A 20,860-nucleotide genomic window follows, 5' to 3' on the forward strand; every position below is an offset into this window, starting at 1 on the left:
AGTCGAACTGCTCTTTTGCACTTTCAGATGCTACATTTCATGGTTGAGTAATGGAAACGAAAAACAGGGGGGTAAAAACCCTCTTGTTTTTCTCCAGAGGACATGGGGCTTCTGCTATTATGCGCAAAGATGGGGAGAACTGCTGCAGTCGAAATTCCTTTTTGTGAGAGGACAATTTACAACTTGGTAATAGACCTTTTTATGTGCCTCCATCGCCTGTCATTGGATGCCACCGGTCATGTGTGAGAGGCAAACGTCTTCATGGCTCTTTTCCTGATTTCCCAGGCGATTTTTTTCCCACTGCATTCTGCGTCCATGGCGTTTAAACCGATACGCCACGGTCGGCTTTCCTAAAAATTGCATTCGTTTCATAAAAGTCTGGTCAGCACATATTTGCGGCACTGCGCTGCTCATTCTCCTGGATGACAAGAGGAGCGTTTCAACTTTCTGCATATCTGACCTCCTCATACACACAGCGGCACTGGCTCTTCACAGCTTTATCAAAATGCACTGCATAAGTAAACCTCAAAGAATGAACATGGATTATCTCCCGGCTATAGGTAAGCTTTCTGTGTAATAATGGACTTTATTTACGCATGTGAAGTTTGACAGCTTCCTGTTTCATTAGCCATGTAAATTAACAGCAGGGTAATGGCTCTCAGGTTTCACGTGTTGCTGGATTTATTGAAATAAATCGTTATACTTTACAAGCAGAAAAAGGTGGGTAATGATCTTAGTATTGATGCAAATGCACCTTCGCTGCTCGTATGCTGCAAGAATCATTATTTTAAGAAATAATCAACTGGATTATCATTGAATTGTTTTAATGTTTCTTGGAGATGTATTTATTGTGGCCCATACCTTCTATTTCAAGATTATTCTGCAGAAATATATAGCTTGCGTTTGCAGTCAGTGAAGATGGTGTCTGAGCAGTGTTTTTTGGTGCAGCTAACTGAGTGCAGTCATTTCCACACGGATTAGAAGAGCGCTCCATGTATTGAACCAAACCTTCCCCCTTTCGTTTTCGGTTTGAAGCAGCTTATTGCATGTTGACAAGCCTTTTTTTTATTTTTCTTTATTGGATTTATTTAGATTGGGAAGTGAACCCAAAGTTATATCATTTAGCATTTCTTTAGCTACCAGAAAATCTGCATTCATCTGATGAGCCCTCTCTATTTTCACGTACTGTTCACTTGCTAAAATACTGTTGACTATAATCGACACAGAACAAATCTGCTTTGCTATATTCCATATATGCAAGCCTGGCAGAAGAAGTTCAGTTTTCCCTAGCTGTCTTCAGCTGCCTGGAGATGGGGGCCAACTGAACAAAGACAGTATTTCACTGTTGCCTGACAGGCAGCTGCGAAAGTATTTACAGCCTTACTGCAATGCGGCAAAATGGACCCTGGAAGACAGACACAAGTAGAAGCCTGAGGAAATTACACAGGACTCACTCTGTGTTGTCTAATTTGACAAGTATCTTACATAATTCCTGCACGTGTATGTTATATGTAATTATGTAGCACAATGTCTGACCGCAGGCCCTGAACATATTTTAACAGATAGCAGTTTCCATGAATGGATGTGGTTTCCTCTTTTCACCCTTATTCAGATCCCCCAGAGATGTGGTCTAATCCAATATTAGACTCCTTTGGATTTTTGTGTGACGTAGTGAGAGCTTTTCTAAACAAATGTTCCTTCCTATTAAGTTATATGAAACCTAAAAGGTACAATAGCTATTATTTCTATCATTTATTTTATTTATTTTTTCGTTTTCAACTTGAATAGAATGATTCATTCATTGATCATTTTTCCATACCACAATCATCACAAGCAACACGTTTATTTCGCTTAATCAGCTTAACAATGAGTAATAACATCTACACTACAAAACACGCCCATATTCACATGGCACTCAGTTTCATATTCAGTCTACACGGAAATTCCAAAAATCAAGGAAAACAATTTTGTAAAAAGACTTAGATGATTCTTCTTGTGTCAATTGCAGTTTCATGTGTTTTGAGAACTTAGTTAAACCAAGTCTTGAATCAAGCTTCATCACTTAATTAACTCCATTCGATTAAAAAATAGCCTATTGAAATAAACTAATTTGCATTTGAAAAGTGCTATTTCTTCTTCCTTCTTGCACATCTGCGTCAACAGTTTCATAAAACATGTGATTAGGTGAAATCACTTGTTAGTACAGATGGACATTTTTTGCAGTGGAAAAAGGGGAAGTCGTCAAAATGCCAGCAGAAGGCGCTGTTGCCCAACAGTCAGCCTCTCTGCTCCCATTCAGCAGTATTTTACCAGCAGCTTCCTGAGCGCAGCGATTGGCTGAGACACGTGGTCACGTGATCTGGTTCGTTTTTGAAACTGGTTTTGGAGAACTGTGTGTAAGAAAATGCTCAATTTGTTAAAAACAAATATATTTGTTAACAAATTAGATCATCTGCTCTGATTATTTATTGCTGCATTTGGTGCGGTGTGTGATCTTCATGTGTTCAAGTGCGGTACAAACCCGTTACGTGTATTACTGCAAAAAGGCATCTGTTGTCATTAACCACTTCAGTTAAAGATGCTGAACAAGCTTCATTGACAGCAACTGTTTCAACATTTTCACACAGATTGTTGAGAGTTGAGACAGTGTGCATGCCATTCTCCTCGTGATGACGTTAAAGGAAATGGTCTTTAAGAAAGCTGATGGAGCTGATAGTAAAATACTAAATTTATAGGCATAAAACTGCCATTAAACCACAGAAAACATATTACCAAATAACAGTAGGAACTATGTGAGTGCAGCCACTTCTACCCCCCCTTTTACCCTCAAATTAGCTCCAGGGAAATCAGTTTTTATGAGGACATGCATGCAAAAAGTGGCAAGCGTCTGATTTGATGCTCCTCCATTTATCATGTCTGCCCCACAGTGGCAGCAAACAAAACCTCAACATCATCAGACCTCTCCAGTTTGCACAGGAAAGGAGAGGAGGAGCACAAACGCTCTGCACTCTGGGATTGGCCCGGAAGAATGAATAACATCAGTCTTATTGTGTCAGGTTCACGGAGGAGAAAAATGTATTTGAGCACAAATCAGTGATGCATGTTTGATGTTTTTGTCAACACTTTAGAGGTCAGACGGCTTCAGTGGAACCATATAATCAGGTCTTACCAATGAAGAGCGAAAGAAATTGAAATTATTAAGTCACAGGCTGATCATAAGATTATTAATATTAATGGTCAGAGACCCAGCTGACTTTGTTGTTAGTTTAATCATTGCATTAGTAACTTATAAACCTGATATGCACATAACTACAATGCCAAAATAAAATAAAGCATTTTCTATTTAGTCCCAGTGCACCTATGTTCCTATTTCTGTCATGACAGTTACAGCCTCCCAGCTTCCTCTTTTCTACGACTTTTCCTTAGTGCACATCAGTGTAATCGGCGTTATTGAGTAAGTGCAACTTTGAGGATTATTTATGGACCTGCGCGGTGTCGTGAGTGGCTGTGAGGAAACACGTGATGCCATTAAAGTTTGTTTTATGGCCCGGGACTTGACAAGCCAAAATATAATTCTCATTGTGTATTAGTAAGACCGTCCAGATGGGTTGGAATAGAGCTTCAATTGGCAGGGAGCTGCAGGCTGACTTTTCCATCAGCATGGATGTGTTTGTTCCACGGTGTGCCATGTGTTGCGGTCTCTGTGGTAAGCTGTGTTTTATCATTATGCTCGTGGTATGAGCGTGTGATGTCACACGCATAGTGCTCAGGCTATTCTGTTTCCTGCCTCTAAAAGCGGCAACAGTGCGTGCTCAGGACAAACACTTAGATGATGCGCTGCTGTGGGGAAATTGTGTTTAATCGTATTACTGTGCTTGAGCTTTTTTTTTTTTTTTTTTTTTTTTTTTTTTTTTTTTTTTTACGTTTAAACCTTTTATGACTCAATCGATGCTTTTCCGGATGTTGTTATTCAAGTTGCTGGTCTGATTCACTGCTACATGATTTACTTACTTGATAGCAATGGGCTTCTTGTTTGCTTGGAGGCGGAGAAATCAACCTGTTGTCACCAGACTCCTGAAGAATTTGGTGAAATATCTTGAAAGCCTAATTAAAGCAGCACGAGTTGATGTGCCATTGCGAATCTGCAGCTGTTAAAGTTGTCATAATTTACAATTCGTTTGTGCGAAAATATGAGCTTCAGTTTTAACCACATTGACATTTATAAACAGCTAAAAACAGCACTGAGGTTACAACAATAAAAATCAGTTTTCTCCTTTTCACACTATGTGGCTGCTGCTGCTTTATTCACTGTAGGCCTAATGCATTTATTCTGCAGGCCTTTAAATTATTCATTTCGTCAGTCATTGTTAGAAATCTAGTCTGATAATGATGAAATAATATCTAATACAAAGTTGAGAGGGAATTTAAGCTTTATTTTCTGTTATCAGTCAAAAAACGCTCCCTTACTCCGCCCGATAATTAGATTAAATAGGCCTCGTGTTTTTCTGTTGCTCTCAAACGCTCAGTTGGAGCTTTTTGATAGTAAAAGCTTGTAATCGTAATGAAAAAAACAGTCAAATTGAGCTAGTTGGCCTTTCGTTTCACACAAGCTGCCAGGAAACGCTGACTTTATAATTCTTTTGTTGTGAATCTCGGCTTTGACCCGACTGAAGGTCTAGCAGGGCAAGGTGAAAGACAGGTCAGGCTGTCTAATATTGAAATGTGAAGTGCAAGAACGGATTTTTACAGCTTCTATAATTTATCTTTTAACTGTGGTGGAAACGAATATTTCATGTTTTTGATGGAAATCTGCAGAGTAGAGCGAAAAGCCTCCATCTGCGTTATGACAAAGTCTTTACTTTGTACGAAAAGATGTAGCAATAAGTTGTATTCTCACTTTTTGAAGGCCTGGATTGTAACTTTCAACCTGAAACAACATGAATCAAGCTGAAAATGTTACATTAAACTGAACGACTTAACGCCCCATCCAGTAAATAATCAGTTAGTAAAAATGTTACATATGGCCTTTTTCTTAAAGAAGAAAACGTGGCCTGTATTACTGGCCCAGTGTCCCATTTGGTCAAAACAAATGTTACATAAATTCAAACCTGAGATTATAATTTCATTCTTTAAATCTGACAGTTGCTGGCTCGTGTCGTGTAGGATTAGTAGTGATACTTTTAGACCGTTTTTGTTAGAAACTCTCGCACTGAGATGGAAACACACATTTGGATGAAATTATAATATTATAGAAGGCTATTTAATTTTTTTCGTGCTAACAAATATTTTGCTGGTCCTGGACATTTAGTAAAAATAACGAGCCAATCTTAACCGTCATCATCTCAAAGTCATCTGTAAGGATGTTTCAGAAGGACGTGCAGCAGCCGCCATGGTGGTTTAGTTAATGGCTGACGAGGAATTGGTAAACTTTTGCACCCTTTGAGCTGTCACCAGGGCCGAAAATAATTGAACTTTTTGATAAGTTTGTAAATGATTTCGTTTGACCTCCATGGCCTCTAGCCTCATCTCTCCCATATTAGCCAGCGAGTATCTAACGCTTATCTGTTGAGGAGTTTATAGCGTTACGTTATTTGACAAATGCTTATCTTGGATTATGAGGTGACAGCTTGCAAAGTGAGAAGTCATATTATTTAAAGAAGGCGCTTTGTTTTTCTTATTGTGAACTTGGACTATGATGGAGGGAAGAGGACCTTCTGCGCAGAAACCTGCGTTGAACTGAGATACTGCCTGGTATTTTCTTTCAGTGCATTTTGTCATTTTCTGGGCAGAGGTAGCCTGTATGCCTACAGTTTTCTTTATTTTTTCAGAAGCAGCGACTGACATGACTTTTGAAGCTACTACGTGACCAGTTTTGGTTAAAACCAGCAACGCAAATGTCATAAAACCCTCAACTCAAGTAGCTGGTTCTACCAGAGAAATACATTAAAAAGAAAGCATCAAAACGAAAGGAAAAGCTGCTTCAGAATAAGACACTCTGATGTTATCAAAGCCTATAATAGGACTTCTTCACATCTGGTTGTGATGTATGCCTCTTATTTCCTTTTGTAACCTTGTTTCTGTGATGTTTTTGTTTATCCTGACTGTGGGAGGTACGTCTTGTTTGGCTGAAGTGCTCTGCAAATGTGCTGTGGTTATGGGGCAAAAAGTGGGCAGTGTCGCTTGCCGTCGTCTATATATACCCTGTAGAACCGAATTTGTGTGATGAAACCACAGTCACAGATTCGATTCTAGGGGAGTATATGGTCGATGAAAAAACTTCGATTTATTGTCTTATTGCCTTCTTATCAGGCCGTTTGGTGCCTGATGTGCTGTCGGACCCTACAGTGAGTGTTTGGTTTTCTGAATGAGAGTAAATCTGACAACACCACATACTTTATAAGAAGAGCTCAGGGCATGTTGAAACTCTGTAGGCTTAAAGGAACACTGACGCAAAATGTTTCAAGTGAACATAAACAGAATTAAGAAGGAGCCTGCATTTCTATTTGAATGAAACACCAAATGGATTTACTAAAAGAAACGAACCCACATCACACTCCGGCTGTAGCGTTTTCCTCCTGTGGCTCGTTTGTGTCTCTACATTATTGATTCCCAGAGGCTGCTGCTGCCGGCCAATAGGCTCCTGAGACAGTTTTTTTTCAAAGGGATGGGAGCAGATGAAGTGATGAGATTCGTGTAACTTTTGGATGACCCCTTCTTGACAAAGACCGTCTCCATCAATTGTCCTCAGTCATTATTCGCTGCTTTTATGCCATGGGGCTTTTTGTGTCTTTTGTTGGTTTCTCTGTTGAACACCATGCCTTCAAGTTAGACCTTAGAAACTGATATATTTTTATATCTGCTCGGATAAAACGCACTGTGCACAGTCAGCCTTTCCTATGTTTATTTGTTTTTATCATTTTAATGTTAAATATTGAAGTAAGGTATTGGAACTGTGTGTATTTTTCTTATTTTTCCAACATGTCTTTTTATTATTCGAAAGTGCAGGCAGATGTTTCAGGGCAGTATTAGCTTTTTACCACCAGGGTCTAATTTTGCTTTATCTTAAGTTAGATTAAATTGCTTTTAGTTGTGTGTTTACCCGTTTGTGGACCAGCATCACCTCTATTGGCCGATCTGGTCACATGGTTCGCTAACTTTATTCAGTTGACACCAAGTAGGAGGGCTTTATGGAGGGAGGAAAAAAAGACAACTCGAGAAAAATTAGTATTTTCTACCTTCAGAAATTAATGGCCATGAGTTCGTATATGGTGAACTCTAAGTATGTGGATCCCAAATTTCCTCCCTGCGAGGAATATTCACAAAATAACTATATACCTGACCAGGGCTCGGACTACTACAGTCCATCGCAGGACAGAGACTTTCAGCATCCAGGGATCTACCCACGGTCAAACTACACGGAACAGCCCTTCAGCTGCAACCCTGTGCAGGACTCCACAGTGCAGCCACGGGGTCATGTGCACGAGAGATCCAGCCACCAGAGCCCTTTTAGCGCACAGACTGAGCAGGGGCCCCCGGTCCAAGTGGCCGGACCCCGGACTTGTGGACAGCAGCAAAACACAAAGAGCCAAAATGGGATACAAGCCAAGCAGCCTGCAGTAGTTTACCCCTGGATGAAAAAAGTCCACGTAACTACTGGTAAGATTTCCACTTCTTCTTCTTCTTGCCTTATGGACCAACTGAGACCTGTACTTTAGAAATCATTCAGTGTAATATTTATGGGAGTCTTTGAAAGGCCTCGCCAATTACACAAGTCATAAATTTTTATAGCTCAGGAAATAGGCCGCTAGGTGAGCGTCTGAAAGCTCCTGAAAACACATATTGACCGGTTGTAATGGTGCTTAAATCTTCAGCAAATCTGCTTGAATCCAGTTAAAATCATCCATTATTTCCTGGTGTCGCTTCATTGTGGATTTTCTTTAAGTTTCAGTGCCTCGGGTTAGACAGACTGCTCTTGTTGTATTGTTTTTGCCTGCATGCTGCATTGGCCACATTTGGTGACTTTTGTTTGTTTGCTTTGTTTTCTTTCTCCTAGTGAACCCGGATTACACAGGACCAGAGCCCAAACGGTCCAGAACAGCTTACACCCGGCAGCAGGTTTTGGAGCTTGAAAAGGAGTTTCATTTTAACAGGTATCTGACCAGGCGGCGACGGATTGAGATTGCCCACACTCTTTGTCTCTCCGAAAGGCAAATCAAAATCTGGTTTCAGAACAGACGGATGAAATGGAAGAAAGATCACAAACTACCCAACACCAAGGGCAGATCTGCACCAGCCTCCAGCCATCTGCAAAGCATTCAGAAGGATAACCAGACTGAAATCACATCATTATAAGAGAGGAAGGTGTCACACCTTTAGAAATTAACTGTACATAAAGACAGAGTGCATTTGACTTTTGCATGGGCTGATGTCGTTTTTAGCCTTTTTTTTTTTTAATTTAACAAAAATGACCCCAGCAGTGTTGACTCAAGACGGAGTCAGAAAATCAATCAGTCCTGAGGTTTGAAAGTTGAGCCTCTTCCTTGTTTTAATTTCCTCAGAGAGACTCAAAACCATCGAAACAAACTTTGTAAATTTTTTTTTGGACGTTATCCACCTGAGGACATTTAATGAGCAACCTCGGCTGATTTTCATGGATTTAAACAAAGTGTTTCTGCTCTTCTCACGTGGATTCACGCTGGTTTAAAGACACACTTACTTTATTCAGAACAGGGAAGCCCTTCGTTCAAATTAAACACACACACACACACATAGGGTATTTCAGTTTTTGATCCTATTGAAACTTCACATAAAACGCACAATATATATATATACTTGAAGCAAACATTATTTGCATATAGCACGCCTACCACAACCTACTTTCGTAAATTGCAGAAAACTCCCGTTGAATCTTTCAGTTACACGTTTCTTTGTGACTCGTATGTTTTAACTTATTTTGTACAATAAAGCTTTTGAAATTTTCTTAGTCTAAATATTATTCCAAAAAGCAAGACATTCCTGTGTGCATACTATTCTGAGTGCCCTTATAAATCTCTCCTGACATCTTTGTAAACAGTGTACATTTTCAGAGGCGCTCTCGTGCCATTTGAAACTCTTAGAAAGATAATTTGTTCCTGCATGTGGCATCAAATTGATATGGGATGTTTCTCATCGGAAATAATCAAATCCAGAATATTTAGGAGTATTATTGTTTATTTTTCTTAATATGATTTTTTTACGTCATTATTTATTTGTTTAAAAAACGTGTACATTTTCGTATAGCACACATACAATTTTAATTAAAAGTATTCGTTAAACTTTTATTAATCTAAAATATGTTCGAACTCTTGTGCATTATTAGCATGGCTTTATGCAAAGTTTTAGTCTTAGTTAATGTGGGAATCTTAGATTTTTCCTTTACACCGAGCTAACCGAGGGGGGCTTTCACGTCACGTTTCAAGACAGATATTTTTTTGTTTTATACCGTCATTGTCTTCAGACAAAAAAAGCACAGAAGCTCTCCCAGAACGAGGAGGTCTTCTCTGTGAAGTCTTCACGAGGAGAGGCTTGAAAAGGTATTTCAACCGAAGGTCGACAAAAGCAGCAGTGGCAGGTTCATGCAGGGGACACATTTCAGCCGCAAGGACTGACCCCAACACCCCTGACCCGCCGGACAAGCAGCATTTTCTCTCCCAGGCGCTGTCCGCTTTGGTTTGGAGGGTTTTTCCACACTTACAAAGCTAAAGCATTCAAAGCAAGAGTCAATGCGTGAATTTCAGACTTTTCCACGTGTTTTCACCGTATTTATATCAGGCGCAGCCCCCAAAAGATTCTGATTTGTCTCCTCATGTCAATATGCAATCTTTTTGGTTTTATTTTTGTACATGCTTTTTACATTGTATTGTGCATTGAGATGCGAGAAGTATATTGGAAAAAAATAAAGATTTCTACTGATTATGCATTTAAATGACTGCAAAGGGCACTTTGTCGCGAGACTTTTATTTTCCTCACGCTAGAAATATTTTGATTTTGAGGGAATTTATTTTCCCGGGCCCACTGAGGTATTTTATAATTTATCTGTTTGCTCAAGACTTGATTTGATTTTCATTTTTTTATGGGGTTATTTAGTGTCATTCATTTTGCGCCGTTTACAAAAGGGGCACTTTTGATGGGAAAATAGTTTTTCTTCAGTGGTAACAAGCACGTGGAGCCATATGGAGCTATACCTCCCTTTTACAAAACATCCACAAATGCACCAAATGTGCGCTGCATGGGCAGAATCAGCCTCTTCTCCTGTCAAACATGAAATTTACGAGCATAAATATAGGCTATTTTTGGTCTAAGACAAGCGTAGCATATCTTACATATCTTAAACATGTTAAAGAAAAGAGTTTTTACTCTGGCTTGTCCTTATTTTCGCTCATTAGCTCGTATCGAAAGGAGCGCATGATTGCCAAAAACATCCTCATAAGCTCTTAGTGGAGCTTTTCAAGGTGATTTTATTCAATGAAACCTGCGTTTGGGTTCTTCCACGAGTCTTTATTAGAACATATTTGTTACATGATTCTGTATTATAGAATAGAAACACAAATAAAGTTTACTGGCCTGGTAGAGTCGAATTGACAAATAAAAAGTTTTTCAGAGGGGGTGGTGCGGCTCCAAAACCAGATTACGCCACATTTATCAGTAACAGTTTTAGCATGTAGGCATACACACACACAACGGATTACTACATAAATTTAATATCAAACCCCCCTCGTGCTTCACCAATTGTGCCTTTATTGAATATGATCCACTGCAACACTGACCTCCGACACTACACACTACAGAATCAGTTCTGATCCAAACAAAAGCGGTCAGAAACAGACATGTGGAAGGACAATCTTCAGTCACTCAGGCAGTGCTTTCATCCCCAGTGACCACTGTCTGCTCCCCCCTGAGCACACGCGGGCCTATAGGCGCTCATATGTTTGTGTGTATGTGTGAAAAATACAAGCGTGTGTCATATAGATTCAGAGAGAAACTGAGACAAAGTGATGCTACCAATCCACACACCTGCCATAAATGATCTGCACATAGATGCTGAAGAGATGCTGAGAGAGGGTGTGTGTGTGTGAGAGAAGTGTGTGTGTGTGTGGGGTGGGGGTGGGGGGTGGGGGGTATTGGCACAATTGGACAACTAACCTACCTGATATAGCCTACATTCCTAGTCTTTTAAGGTAACTAGTGATTGCTGTTTTTGTTTAATATCACACCGGAGTTGTCTGAACTCCTGATATTAAGACATGAATTGAAATGAAATACATCACAGTACCCTTTCCCCCAGTAAGTACCAGGTCAGAGCAGCCTGCTACCACGTACAGTGTGTAGCCACACTGACCTACATGTCTGAACAGCAATAAATGGGAGCCAAAGGCAGTGCCATTTTCAATGACACTGCACCCAGTGCAGGAATACAACGTCGTCGCTCTCCATCCGGCCATATTTGATTTCCAGCTGTTTTCGCAGAAGCCTCTCCGAGCCAGACAACCCCCCTAAGATATATTAAAGTGCGCTGTCTGCATTCAGAGATATAATCCAGAGACTATACCACTCCGCTCTCTATTCTCGACCACGTGATTGTCTAAATAATTAATGCAGCACGTCCCCCTAGAAACACGGCGTCGTCATTAATCGCAAGGACTCTATCAGACTTGAAAACTGAAGAGATCCCCCAAGAAAATAATATCCGATACCCGGCGCAACCGTAGCCCCGCACTTTAGCAACACATCCGAACCGATGGATGCTTGGGTAGGTAAATATTTCAGCATTTTTCATGTTGCCCGAGCTGGTAAATGACGATATCAAATGTCGTGATTTTTGATAAATTGCTCCCTTTGATGTGTGCGCTCTGAGCAGACTTGTATCGGCTGCGGTTAGTCGCTGTGTGCATGTCTTCTTTTTTTTATTAAATATATTAGAAATGGTAGATTTGGGGCGGGGGTTGTATGTGTGGGGGCTTGCTGTTTACGCATATATCTTTGAAAAGGATTGATAGGATTAAAGGTAGAAACTAAAGGGCAGTGACATGTATTTATGGATGCTCGCTCTGAATAGATGCTCTTTCGGACACACTGAGCTCATCGTGGCCCCTCCACTGGGCCCACTGATTCTCTGTTCAGAGTCTAATTCAGATTATTATTTTTTTTTTTTACCAATTTAGTCCAAAAATCAAAAAGGAACTAAATATTTTAAAAAGACACATCATTAAAATTATACACTGCTGTGTCTTGTTTACTAAGTAGAAATTATATCTTGATTTATAGTCGTTAAGTTTTCAACATGAGATAAAATAACAGGTTATTTATCTTTCCTTCTTGTCTGCAGTCGATGTCTGTTGTTTTTATTGTTAGTGTTGGATGATTTGATTTTGATTTCTAAGAAGTGGTGTAACTTTGGGCAGGCTGACAGTTCTGCCTCCTTGTAAATCATTGTCAGTAATTCCTAAAAAAAGGGTGCGAGGCTGTTGGGGGGCCGGGCGAAAACTGTAAATCTTTCACTTTTATTACCCTGTGAACATATGCTGCGACGCGACCAGTCCTGCATCCCTTCTTCTTCTTCACAGCAAAGATAACTCACCGCTGAACCAGCCGACGCTCTCTGCGGCTCCAAATCTTCCTCTCTACCATTCTGCTCTCTTCCAATAGATTTATTTACTGTTTTTTTTTTCTTTGATTGATATTGAGAGCAATGCGGGAGAAGACATGGCTCTCCCACTCTTTGCGTTTCAGCAGTGTGTGAGGACAGACGCGACAAACAAAAGATGATAATGTGGTTTATTTGAATACAATCAGAGTCCCTGTTGGAAGGGGAAAAAACACATGTCGTTTATTTCATAAATCATTTTTAAAATGCACATCCATCATTGCAGTTATTGGGCGACTAAACAAGACATCGATAGAAAGTATAATAGTGTTGTTTAACAATACAATCCAAAAACACGTAACTGTGGTGCGTTTAAGGGCCCACTTTGCCCGTTTTATTGTGAAATTGCAGGCAGTTTCTTTTAAGGAAGAAGTGAGGAGAAAATCTACAAAATGTTGGAAATTTCAAAGACAGAAAATGCACAGAAATACGTTACAATAACGTAAACACACTGCACTATAGATGCTGCAACTACTGCTCTGATAGAGCCTGAGGATGTGTACAGCATACAATATAATGCTTGTGTTTAAACACTGAAGTGCAGGCGAGTTGCAATGCTCGCAATGCAGAAGGAGATGAAAAAGAAATAGGCAGTGGAACATTTTCACACAGTTCAGATGAGGAAATAAACGCCACCCTCTATCAAAATGGATTGGTGAGGTAAGGCTCGGTTGAAGAAGAGAACAATCACGTGAACAAATATGCTTGTATCTTAAAGCAGCGCCTTTATTTGTCATCACAAAGCTTCCGAAACAACCAAAAAATCCAAATGTTAGCTCCAAATCTGCACAGGCCTACCCGGTTCTGATTCCTGTATATTTCAATGGGTGATTGATTGCCAGGGCTTTTTTTTCTGGAATAAGGATACCTTGTTCGCTTTTTATTGGTAGTTGAATGCGAGTCCTTCCATTCTTTCGGGAATACTGTCTCCATTGGTATATGGAAATGTCTGAAAAACAGCAAGATCAGGTTTAGGACAGCATTGTCTACAGACAAAGGGTGAAGGATTTATTCTAGAGACTGCGTGGAAAGGGACTGAGAAGGAAACTGGTTTATGATGAATTGATTCACAGGTAAGCAACTGCATGGCAGAAAGCAACCTTTAACCACGGGTTAATATAATGCAAGGAAATATATATATGATTTATTCCACTCAAAGGAGGCGATGCTTGTTAATGTCGTTCTCGCCGACGACCGTGCGGATGTGGAGTCCACAGCTACCTATTCATATACATTTTTTTAATTTTTTTTTTTAAGAAAGCGCGTTCAAATATTATCGACAGATTGAGCCTGAGCTGCTCTGCGCTTTTCAACTGATTTCACGTTTCGATGAAAACCGACTCGGAGGAAGAACTAGGAGAGGAACTTTTCTTTTTGACTCTTGGATCGTAAATCACATTAATTTGTTGTCTTATCGTCACTGTGGCGTTTGCTGTGATTTATGTGGTTTCAACTTATATGGCTTTGTTAACCTGCAACGTTATATTATACATGAATTCATATTTGATGTTTTAAAGGATTGCCGGGCTGGATAGTCAACAAGGATACAGGCAAATACTTAGATTTTCCTACTATTTGGATACGTTTTTGGCTTGCTTGTATTTGTAATTGTAACTCATGTGAATATAAATATTTTTGTCTTTGGTGTTGGGAATAAAAATAAGGGCTGAGTCGCAAAGACAATAAAATCTTATATTTAAGTTGATTAGTCCCCATTTTGCTCATATTCTGCTAACAGCTTCTTGACTGTTTTACACTGGATCAAGGTTTAATGTTTGTGCTCTATATCTTTATACAACAATTAACAATATTGCTACTCGTGAGTGTGCGTTTTGGCAGAATGGCTGCTGAATTTCTCCCCAAATCAACAAAAAGCTGCATTATAGCAAAACATGTTGCTGCAGTTGGTGCATTTTGTGAGCAGCTCGTATTTTCTCCAGGAAAAACAGAGCTTGTACTTTACAACAACAGCAGCGAGTGGAGACTCTAATACATTATGATCCACTTTGCAGTAATTTCTGGGATGTAACAAACATTTTCCAACATTAACAAAACGCCTCCTGAGGCTGTTTAACTTGAAATATGAACAGAATTTGAAGGGCTAACCAGGAGAAACGACTTACTGGGATAATAACACTCCACATTGAGTCGGGCCCATTGTGTGAAGCAAACTTACCGTAACAACGCGTAGGCGAAAAACACTGCGGTCTGAAAGGAGGACCATGTCTGCTACTAGTAGCCCAGTGTGCTCAGAAGCACTTCAGGCGCAGATTATCGACCAGCTTTAACAAATATTCCACATCGAAGGAATCTTACATCTCCATGATGGTATTTTGAGTAATTTTCCTCCAATACAAACAGGAAAACAGAGGTGGTTTCACCTTCACAGTAAAAACAATAAACTGGGAATTATCTGAGGTTTAATTTCTACTTTCTTGCCGTCGGTCGAGCTTCTCCTGTGTTTCAGTGTCCGCTGAAAAGCTGCTTTGACTTTAGTTGAGACTTGAGTCTACTTGAAGCCAAACTGTTCGTTGTTCATTAAACTTTGGCTTAATGCTGAGTGACCCAAAGGTCACCTAAAAAAGCTTATGACTGCTAAATATTTGGGCTGGCTCTTTGTGCAAAAGTGCACATGCAAGACTTTTCTATCTCGAGCATTTCAAGCAGAGAACTTGAAAAAGTGTCATATGTGGCCATTGCAGTGACAATTCTCTGTCTTCCAATTTAGTAAAATTAAGCAGGCCAAAAATATCAAATTAAATTAAAAAACGGGGGTTAATTGCCCAGGAATAATTTGAATTAAAATGAGTTTTTTTGATTTGAGCCTTTATAATTAAATGTATTTTATTATAAGAGAATTCTGGGCCTGATGCCATTCATCTTTATTTTTGTGTAAAATATGGCTGTGTATGCATCGAATTTCAGGCCCTTATTTGTCTGTGAGTTAAAAGAAAGAAGAAAAAAAATAAGATGTGAGGAAACATTTATTTTACTTCTCTTTCAGGTCGAGGTGGGAGCAGTGATGAATGCGTGAGGGATATAAAAACAGATTTGCGGAGATTTCGGTGAGTAACACTTCTTTAATGAAGGGGAGTGGACAAGCACAGCCAACTGCTAACAAGGTGAAAGGGTGATTTGTTATTAGGCTGCATATTAACGCTCACTGTGTTTCACAGGAGGCTTAAATCACGAAAACAGACATGAGGGATGACTTTAACTTAGCCTATATACGTGTAATTATTTGCGCAGGCCAGAGTCCCATTCCAGTATGTCCAAGTCTACGTTTCCATCAACGCCGCACGAATAAAGCCTAATGAACAAAATACATTTATCATATTTACATCCTTCTCAAATATAACTGGAAAAACGTGCAAATTATAACGTAAAATCTGGAAGAATTTCACCACTTCATCCCACGATTTCCACGATTTTTTTTTTTTTTGTAACCGGGTTACAAGATGCGTCAGTATTCCCTGCCTGTTTTTAACCAGCAGAATATCTCCAGTCTTTCACTTCGGTGTTCAGCTGCAGACTCGCGCTCAGCCAGAATGGAGGCGTCATTTATAAACCGAGCCTCTGCATGGGAGAAGTTGCCGAGTAGGAAATTCTTTCCCTTGCCTTCCTCCTACGCTTAGTTTTACAACTCTGAGGGCTGCCGAGTCTTGAGGAGTGTTTTGCTTTTCATTCCTCTCTGAGGCCGTTTACAACCATAACATTTGCGGTCATAAATTTTGCCGCGGTCCACACTGACAGGTGCAATTGTTATGCACGGCGCAGACTGCACCTCCTCAAGCCACCAACATACAGTACAGGGCCCTTTGATATTTTTGTTTCAACTTAGTTAAAATGCTGACGTCCGTTTCTCTCTTATATTCGTGAAACAAATGTGGCTCCATTTAAAAATATCCACCAGAATATTTGACATTTTCTCTCAGAATCTAAAAGTTGTGTTTAAAATTAAAGGTGAATTTTGCATGAATGTGTCAGAGGCAGAAAACCAACCAACCAGACAACATATATGGGTTGAGGCTTTTGTGAAGGCTAATGAAATATCATATTTAACTCCCACCCCCACCCAACAAAACTCTCTCCCCGCTATCACCTACATTCTTGATATTAATAATAACAAACAGTGGAGGAGATTAGTATTTAGCTTCTTGTGTGCGTAAACATGTGATCCAAATGCATGTGCGAGGCCTTGGTGGGCTATATTTCTGCTGCAGGGAACAATGCATGACGGGCTTTGTCAGGCCTTGTGATTAGTGAAAAGGGTATTGTGTGTATGTGTGTGTCAAATGCTGATTCAGCTTATTTCTGAGGGACTCCTAAAGCCTCCCAGAGGGTCCCCTTTTAGCGCAAGTTAAACTTTAACTGTTTTGTGACAGAAATGAGTTAGACGGCTCGAATCTGGGGCTGGGAGACGTGTTATAGACACTGTAGAGACACTTTGTAATTCCTAATGTATTAAATGCTGCAGCCTATGAGTCTCGGGCCAAGCAGAGGGGTTCTCCTGGTTTATTTAAATCCTGAATCTCAGACAGTCATTGGACTGATGTTAAGGAGCTATAATGAGTATATGCCTTATTCATGTGTGCCCAGATGAGTCTGATATATTTCTCTTTACAGGTCACAGACTGGAGCAACGGTGGGAAACACCAATCACGTGAATAAACAACATCCATGCCATTGGATAGACTTGCACTGGCTTACTGGCTTTGAATCCACAAAATGCAGAAAGCAACATATTACGATAATTCTGGACTTTTTGGAGGTTACACCTACCCCAAACCAGACTCTTACAACTACGGCCCCGCTCATCAGACCTACCCTGCTTCTAACATTGAGAGTGACTACCAGGCCTCAGTGTGTCCCATCCAGACCTCTGCTGTCCGGCCACCAACCCTCAAAGACAGTGATCTGAACGGAGACTGCATGCGGCAAAGCAGCAGTCAAAGCAACAGCAGCAGCCAAGCCACGAGTATTGCGGAGCAGCAAGCACCTCCACTGTCCGCATCCTCTCCCAGCTCCAACATCTCTGCATCCCAGAAGAAGAAATCCCCATCCAGCAGCGCTTCCAATACTGCCACACCAACCCTCACAAAGCAGATATTTCCCTGGATGAAGGAGACCCGGCAGAACTCTAAGCAGAAGAGCAACAGCTGCCCTACTGCAGGTAGAGATCATGATGGAGACTTGTGTGTGTGTGTGTGTGTGTGTGTGTGTGTGTGTGTGTATGGGGGAAAAGGGGGTGGGGGGGGACTGGGCCTTGTTGTGCTTACAGTTTATGATTGCATTGGTAATAAAATGGCTCAAAAGACGCTGAGATGATGCTGTGGTTCCTTTCACAGGTGGCGAGGTGAGTGATGAGAAGAGCCCACCGGGACCAGCCTCCAAACGGGTCAGAACTGCTTACACCAGCGCACAACTTGTGGAGCTGGAGAAGGAGTTTCACTTTAACCGCTATCTTTGTCGCCCCCGGAGAGTGGAAATGGCAAATCTGTTAAATCTCACCGAGCGTCAAATAAAGATCTGGTTTCAAAACAGGAGGATGAAATACAAAAAGGACCAGAAGTCTAAAGGGCTCGCGCACTCTCCCCTGGGACACTCTCCGGATAGAAGCCCGCCGCTGAGTGGCCCAAATCACATTGGATACTCTGGCCAGCTCCAAAACGGCCTCAGCTATGACGCGCCCTCGCCCCCGTCCTTCGCCAAGCCTCAACAAAACATGTACGGTTTGGCAGCGTACACGGCACCCTTGGGTGGCTGCATCCCGCAACAGAAGAGGTACCCGGGCTCTGAGTACGAACACCACGGCATGCAGAGCAACAGCAGCTTTGCCAACGCCAATTTGCAAAGCAGCCCCGTTTATGTGGGTGGGAATTTTGTTGATTCCATGCCAGCCTCGGGCCCCATGTTCAACCTCGGCCATCTTCCCCACCCCTCATCCACCAGTGTGGACTACAGCTGTGCCGCTCAGATCCCAGGAAACCACCATCATGGACCCTGTGATCCCCATCCCACATACACAGACCTCACTTCTCACCAAGCGTCTCAGGGAAGGATTCAGGAAGCGCCTAAACTCACGCATTTGTAATATGTGGTTCCTGTGTGTGCGTGTGCGTGTGTGCGTGTGCGTGCGTGTATGTGTTCCAAAATTATGTTGCGCTCTTTTTATTACCTCACTAGTCTAATAACTACACTCCAAGCGAGTCGTGTGTATTATTACAGTATTATTGATATTACTATTAATGCTATTGTGTAATTATTTTCTAAATAATACAGCTTTGTCCATTTCTCTTGAATATTTGGGGATGCGCAGAGGCAGACTAGCCTGGTTGTCAGTTGTTCCTCCTTTTTTTTTTCTCAAGTGCAATGCGCAATTTTTGACTGAATATTTCATGCCGTTACTTGAAGGTAAGTCTTGTAGATCACGAAAGTAGAAGCTCATCTTTAGAGAGAAGGACTTTTAGGGAAATGTTCGTCTGTTTGTCAGGATCTCATTCTCCTCACGGACATCCTATTTATTTATTTTGTATTATTTGGCATAATCTTTCGTACTAGCATATAGCCTATTTATTATTTAATAACTTTTGTATTGCACATTATTTATCGTTTATATGCGAGTATTTATAAGTGTGGAGTTTTTTGTAAGATTGGACAGATCAGTGCACTTGAAAGTGTTGGCAAAACAGGGTTTGGAAAAATGCTATGACTCGCAGTGTATTGTTGAAAAAGAACATTTCTAACTGTAAATCTGGGATAAATGGGGCATTTTATAGTGTATAAACACCACTATATGTCCATGGTTAATCTTGTGTCAAACCTTAAGCAAAACGTAGACTATCGAAGTATGAAATATTATACACACCAGCATGTCATTTCGTGTAGTCCATTGCTATTTTTTATTTGTCTTCCATTGTTATTCGATTCAGTTGGATATCCATAAATTTACGAAACCCTAATGATATTGAAATGTTATATTTTATTGTGTTCAACATTTTGTAAATAAAGTGCTCAAACTTGTATTTTTTTATTGCATTTTGTTGAGTTTGTAAAAACCCTGCAGCTCTGATCATCCACAGTTTCTGATTATTTTAATTCCTCATTCAGTTGCTGCTCCCAGTGAAACTGTCAGGTAACAGTACCGAGGAGTCTTATTAGCTTCACAGCTCCAATGTACAGTCCAAACAGGGAGAGCCAATCAATAATTAGACACCAGGATATCTAAAACTCATCAGACGGCTCTATGCTTCCAATGCGAAGTACATTTCAGCGGAATAAAAAGCTCTGGAGATTATTGATGTTTTATTGGTATGAGGGAAGTGAGTCTATGGGCTTATTGCATCTCCCTCATGTCACTTACCATTTTTTAGACTCGGCCACATGATTACCTTCCTATCTGCTTGGACAAGAGAATAAGCTCCATTTTCCTGTAGACCAAAGCCTAATCACTGGCTGTCTAATTGACTGCTACACACTGAGGCTCATCTTCAAAATCGTTTTTCATAAATTGGAGGAGTGGAAGTATAGAAACATGTTCATTCACTGATGGGCTAGGCAGAGCAGATTGGTGACAATAAAACCAAAAGAAAAAACATGCTTTCACATTGGAAATGATGCAAGGATGGATGTGCGTGTATATATGTGTGAGTGAGAGAGAGAGAGAGAGCAGTTCATCCTTTATTGCTCCTGGAGAGCCATTTCAAAGCTCATTAATCAAAAACTCGTCGCTTTCAGGCTCCTCGCTGATCCCTCCTCCTCATGAACAAAGCATTTGCATTCCAAATCCAAGTAACACATTTCAAACCGAGCAGCCCAATCTTTAATGGCGGGGGAGAGTTAAAAAATAAACCCTTCTGCGTTCCCATTTTCTAAGATGATACATCCTCGGATTTAAGAGCGCATCAAGGCAAATGAAACTCTTGTCACAGAAATCATCAGCACCTTTAAATCCGTGCAGGTCCTCACAGTCACAGTGGTCCCAAAAAGTTTCAGCCAGTGAACTGAATGTGATTTATTATCCTAAATCCTTTCATAGCACAGCTTTTAAGCTGATTTAATTTTATTTCATTCATGGATTTTGGCTATGAGCTACTATAAGCTACAAATCACCTCAGTAGTCAGTGGATGGCGGCCATTTTAACCCTGGGTGAGCTCTTTCTTTCATCTCCCCCACTG

At 40.6% G+C, this 20,860-nt stretch overlaps 2 protein-coding genes across 3 annotated transcripts; both read left to right on the forward strand.

The window, feature by feature from the left end:
* The first annotated feature begins 282 nt into the window (after nt 1–282).
* hoxd3a (homeobox D3a) lies at nt 283–18,959 on the forward strand. The gene is made up of 4 exons (XM_044216345.1): nt 283–560; nt 15,687–15,747; nt 17,309–17,855; nt 18,031–18,959. Exons 3-4 carry the CDS (start codon nt 17,411–17,413, stop codon nt 18,774–18,776), a joined length of 1,191 nt encoding a protein of 396 aa, XP_044072280.1. The 5' UTR covers nt 283–560; nt 15,687–15,747; nt 17,309–17,410; the 3' UTR covers nt 18,777–18,959.
* hoxd4a (homeobox D4a) lies at nt 3,569–9,958 on the forward strand. 2 transcript variants are annotated; one of them, XM_044216353.1, is made up of 3 exons: nt 3,569–3,706; nt 7,344–7,656; nt 8,054–9,958. In XM_044216353.1, the coding sequence occupies exons 1-3, from the start codon at nt 3,665–3,667 to the stop codon at nt 8,350–8,352; spliced, it is 654 nt and encodes a 217-aa protein (XP_044072288.1). In that variant the 5' UTR covers nt 3,569–3,664; the 3' UTR covers nt 8,353–9,958. The 2 variants fall into 2 exon arrangements, with proteins under 2 accessions (XP_044072288.1, XP_044072287.1); XM_044216352.1 differs by lacking the exon at nt 3,569–3,706 and having other exon boundaries at nt 6,246–7,656.
* Nucleotides 18,960–20,860: the final 1,901 nt, after the last annotated feature.

Source organism: Siniperca chuatsi, linkage group LG12, assembly GCF_020085105.1.
Source record: "Siniperca chuatsi isolate FFG_IHB_CAS linkage group LG12, ASM2008510v1, whole genome shotgun sequence".
In the NCBI taxonomy this organism is placed as follows: domain Eukaryota; kingdom Metazoa; phylum Chordata; class Actinopteri; order Centrarchiformes; family Sinipercidae; genus Siniperca; species Siniperca chuatsi.

Excerpts from the sequence above, each read along its gene's own strand:
- hoxd4a (XM_044216352.1), top strand. The coding sequence starts at position 7,188 with ATGGAGGGAGGAAAAAAAGACAACTCGAGAAAAATTAGTATTTTCTAC. Across the intron at positions 7,657-8,053 it reads AAAAGTCCACGTAACTACTG|TGAACCCGGATTACACAGGA; the intron begins GTAAGATTTCCA and ends TCTTTCTCCTAG.
- hoxd3a (XM_044216345.1), top strand. The coding sequence starts at position 17,411 with ATGCAGAAAGCAACATATTACGATAATTCTGGACTTTTTGGAGGTTAC. Across the intron at positions 17,856-18,030 it reads CAACAGCTGCCCTACTGCAG|GTGGCGAGGTGAGTGATGAG; the intron begins GTAGAGATCATG and ends TTCCTTTCACAG.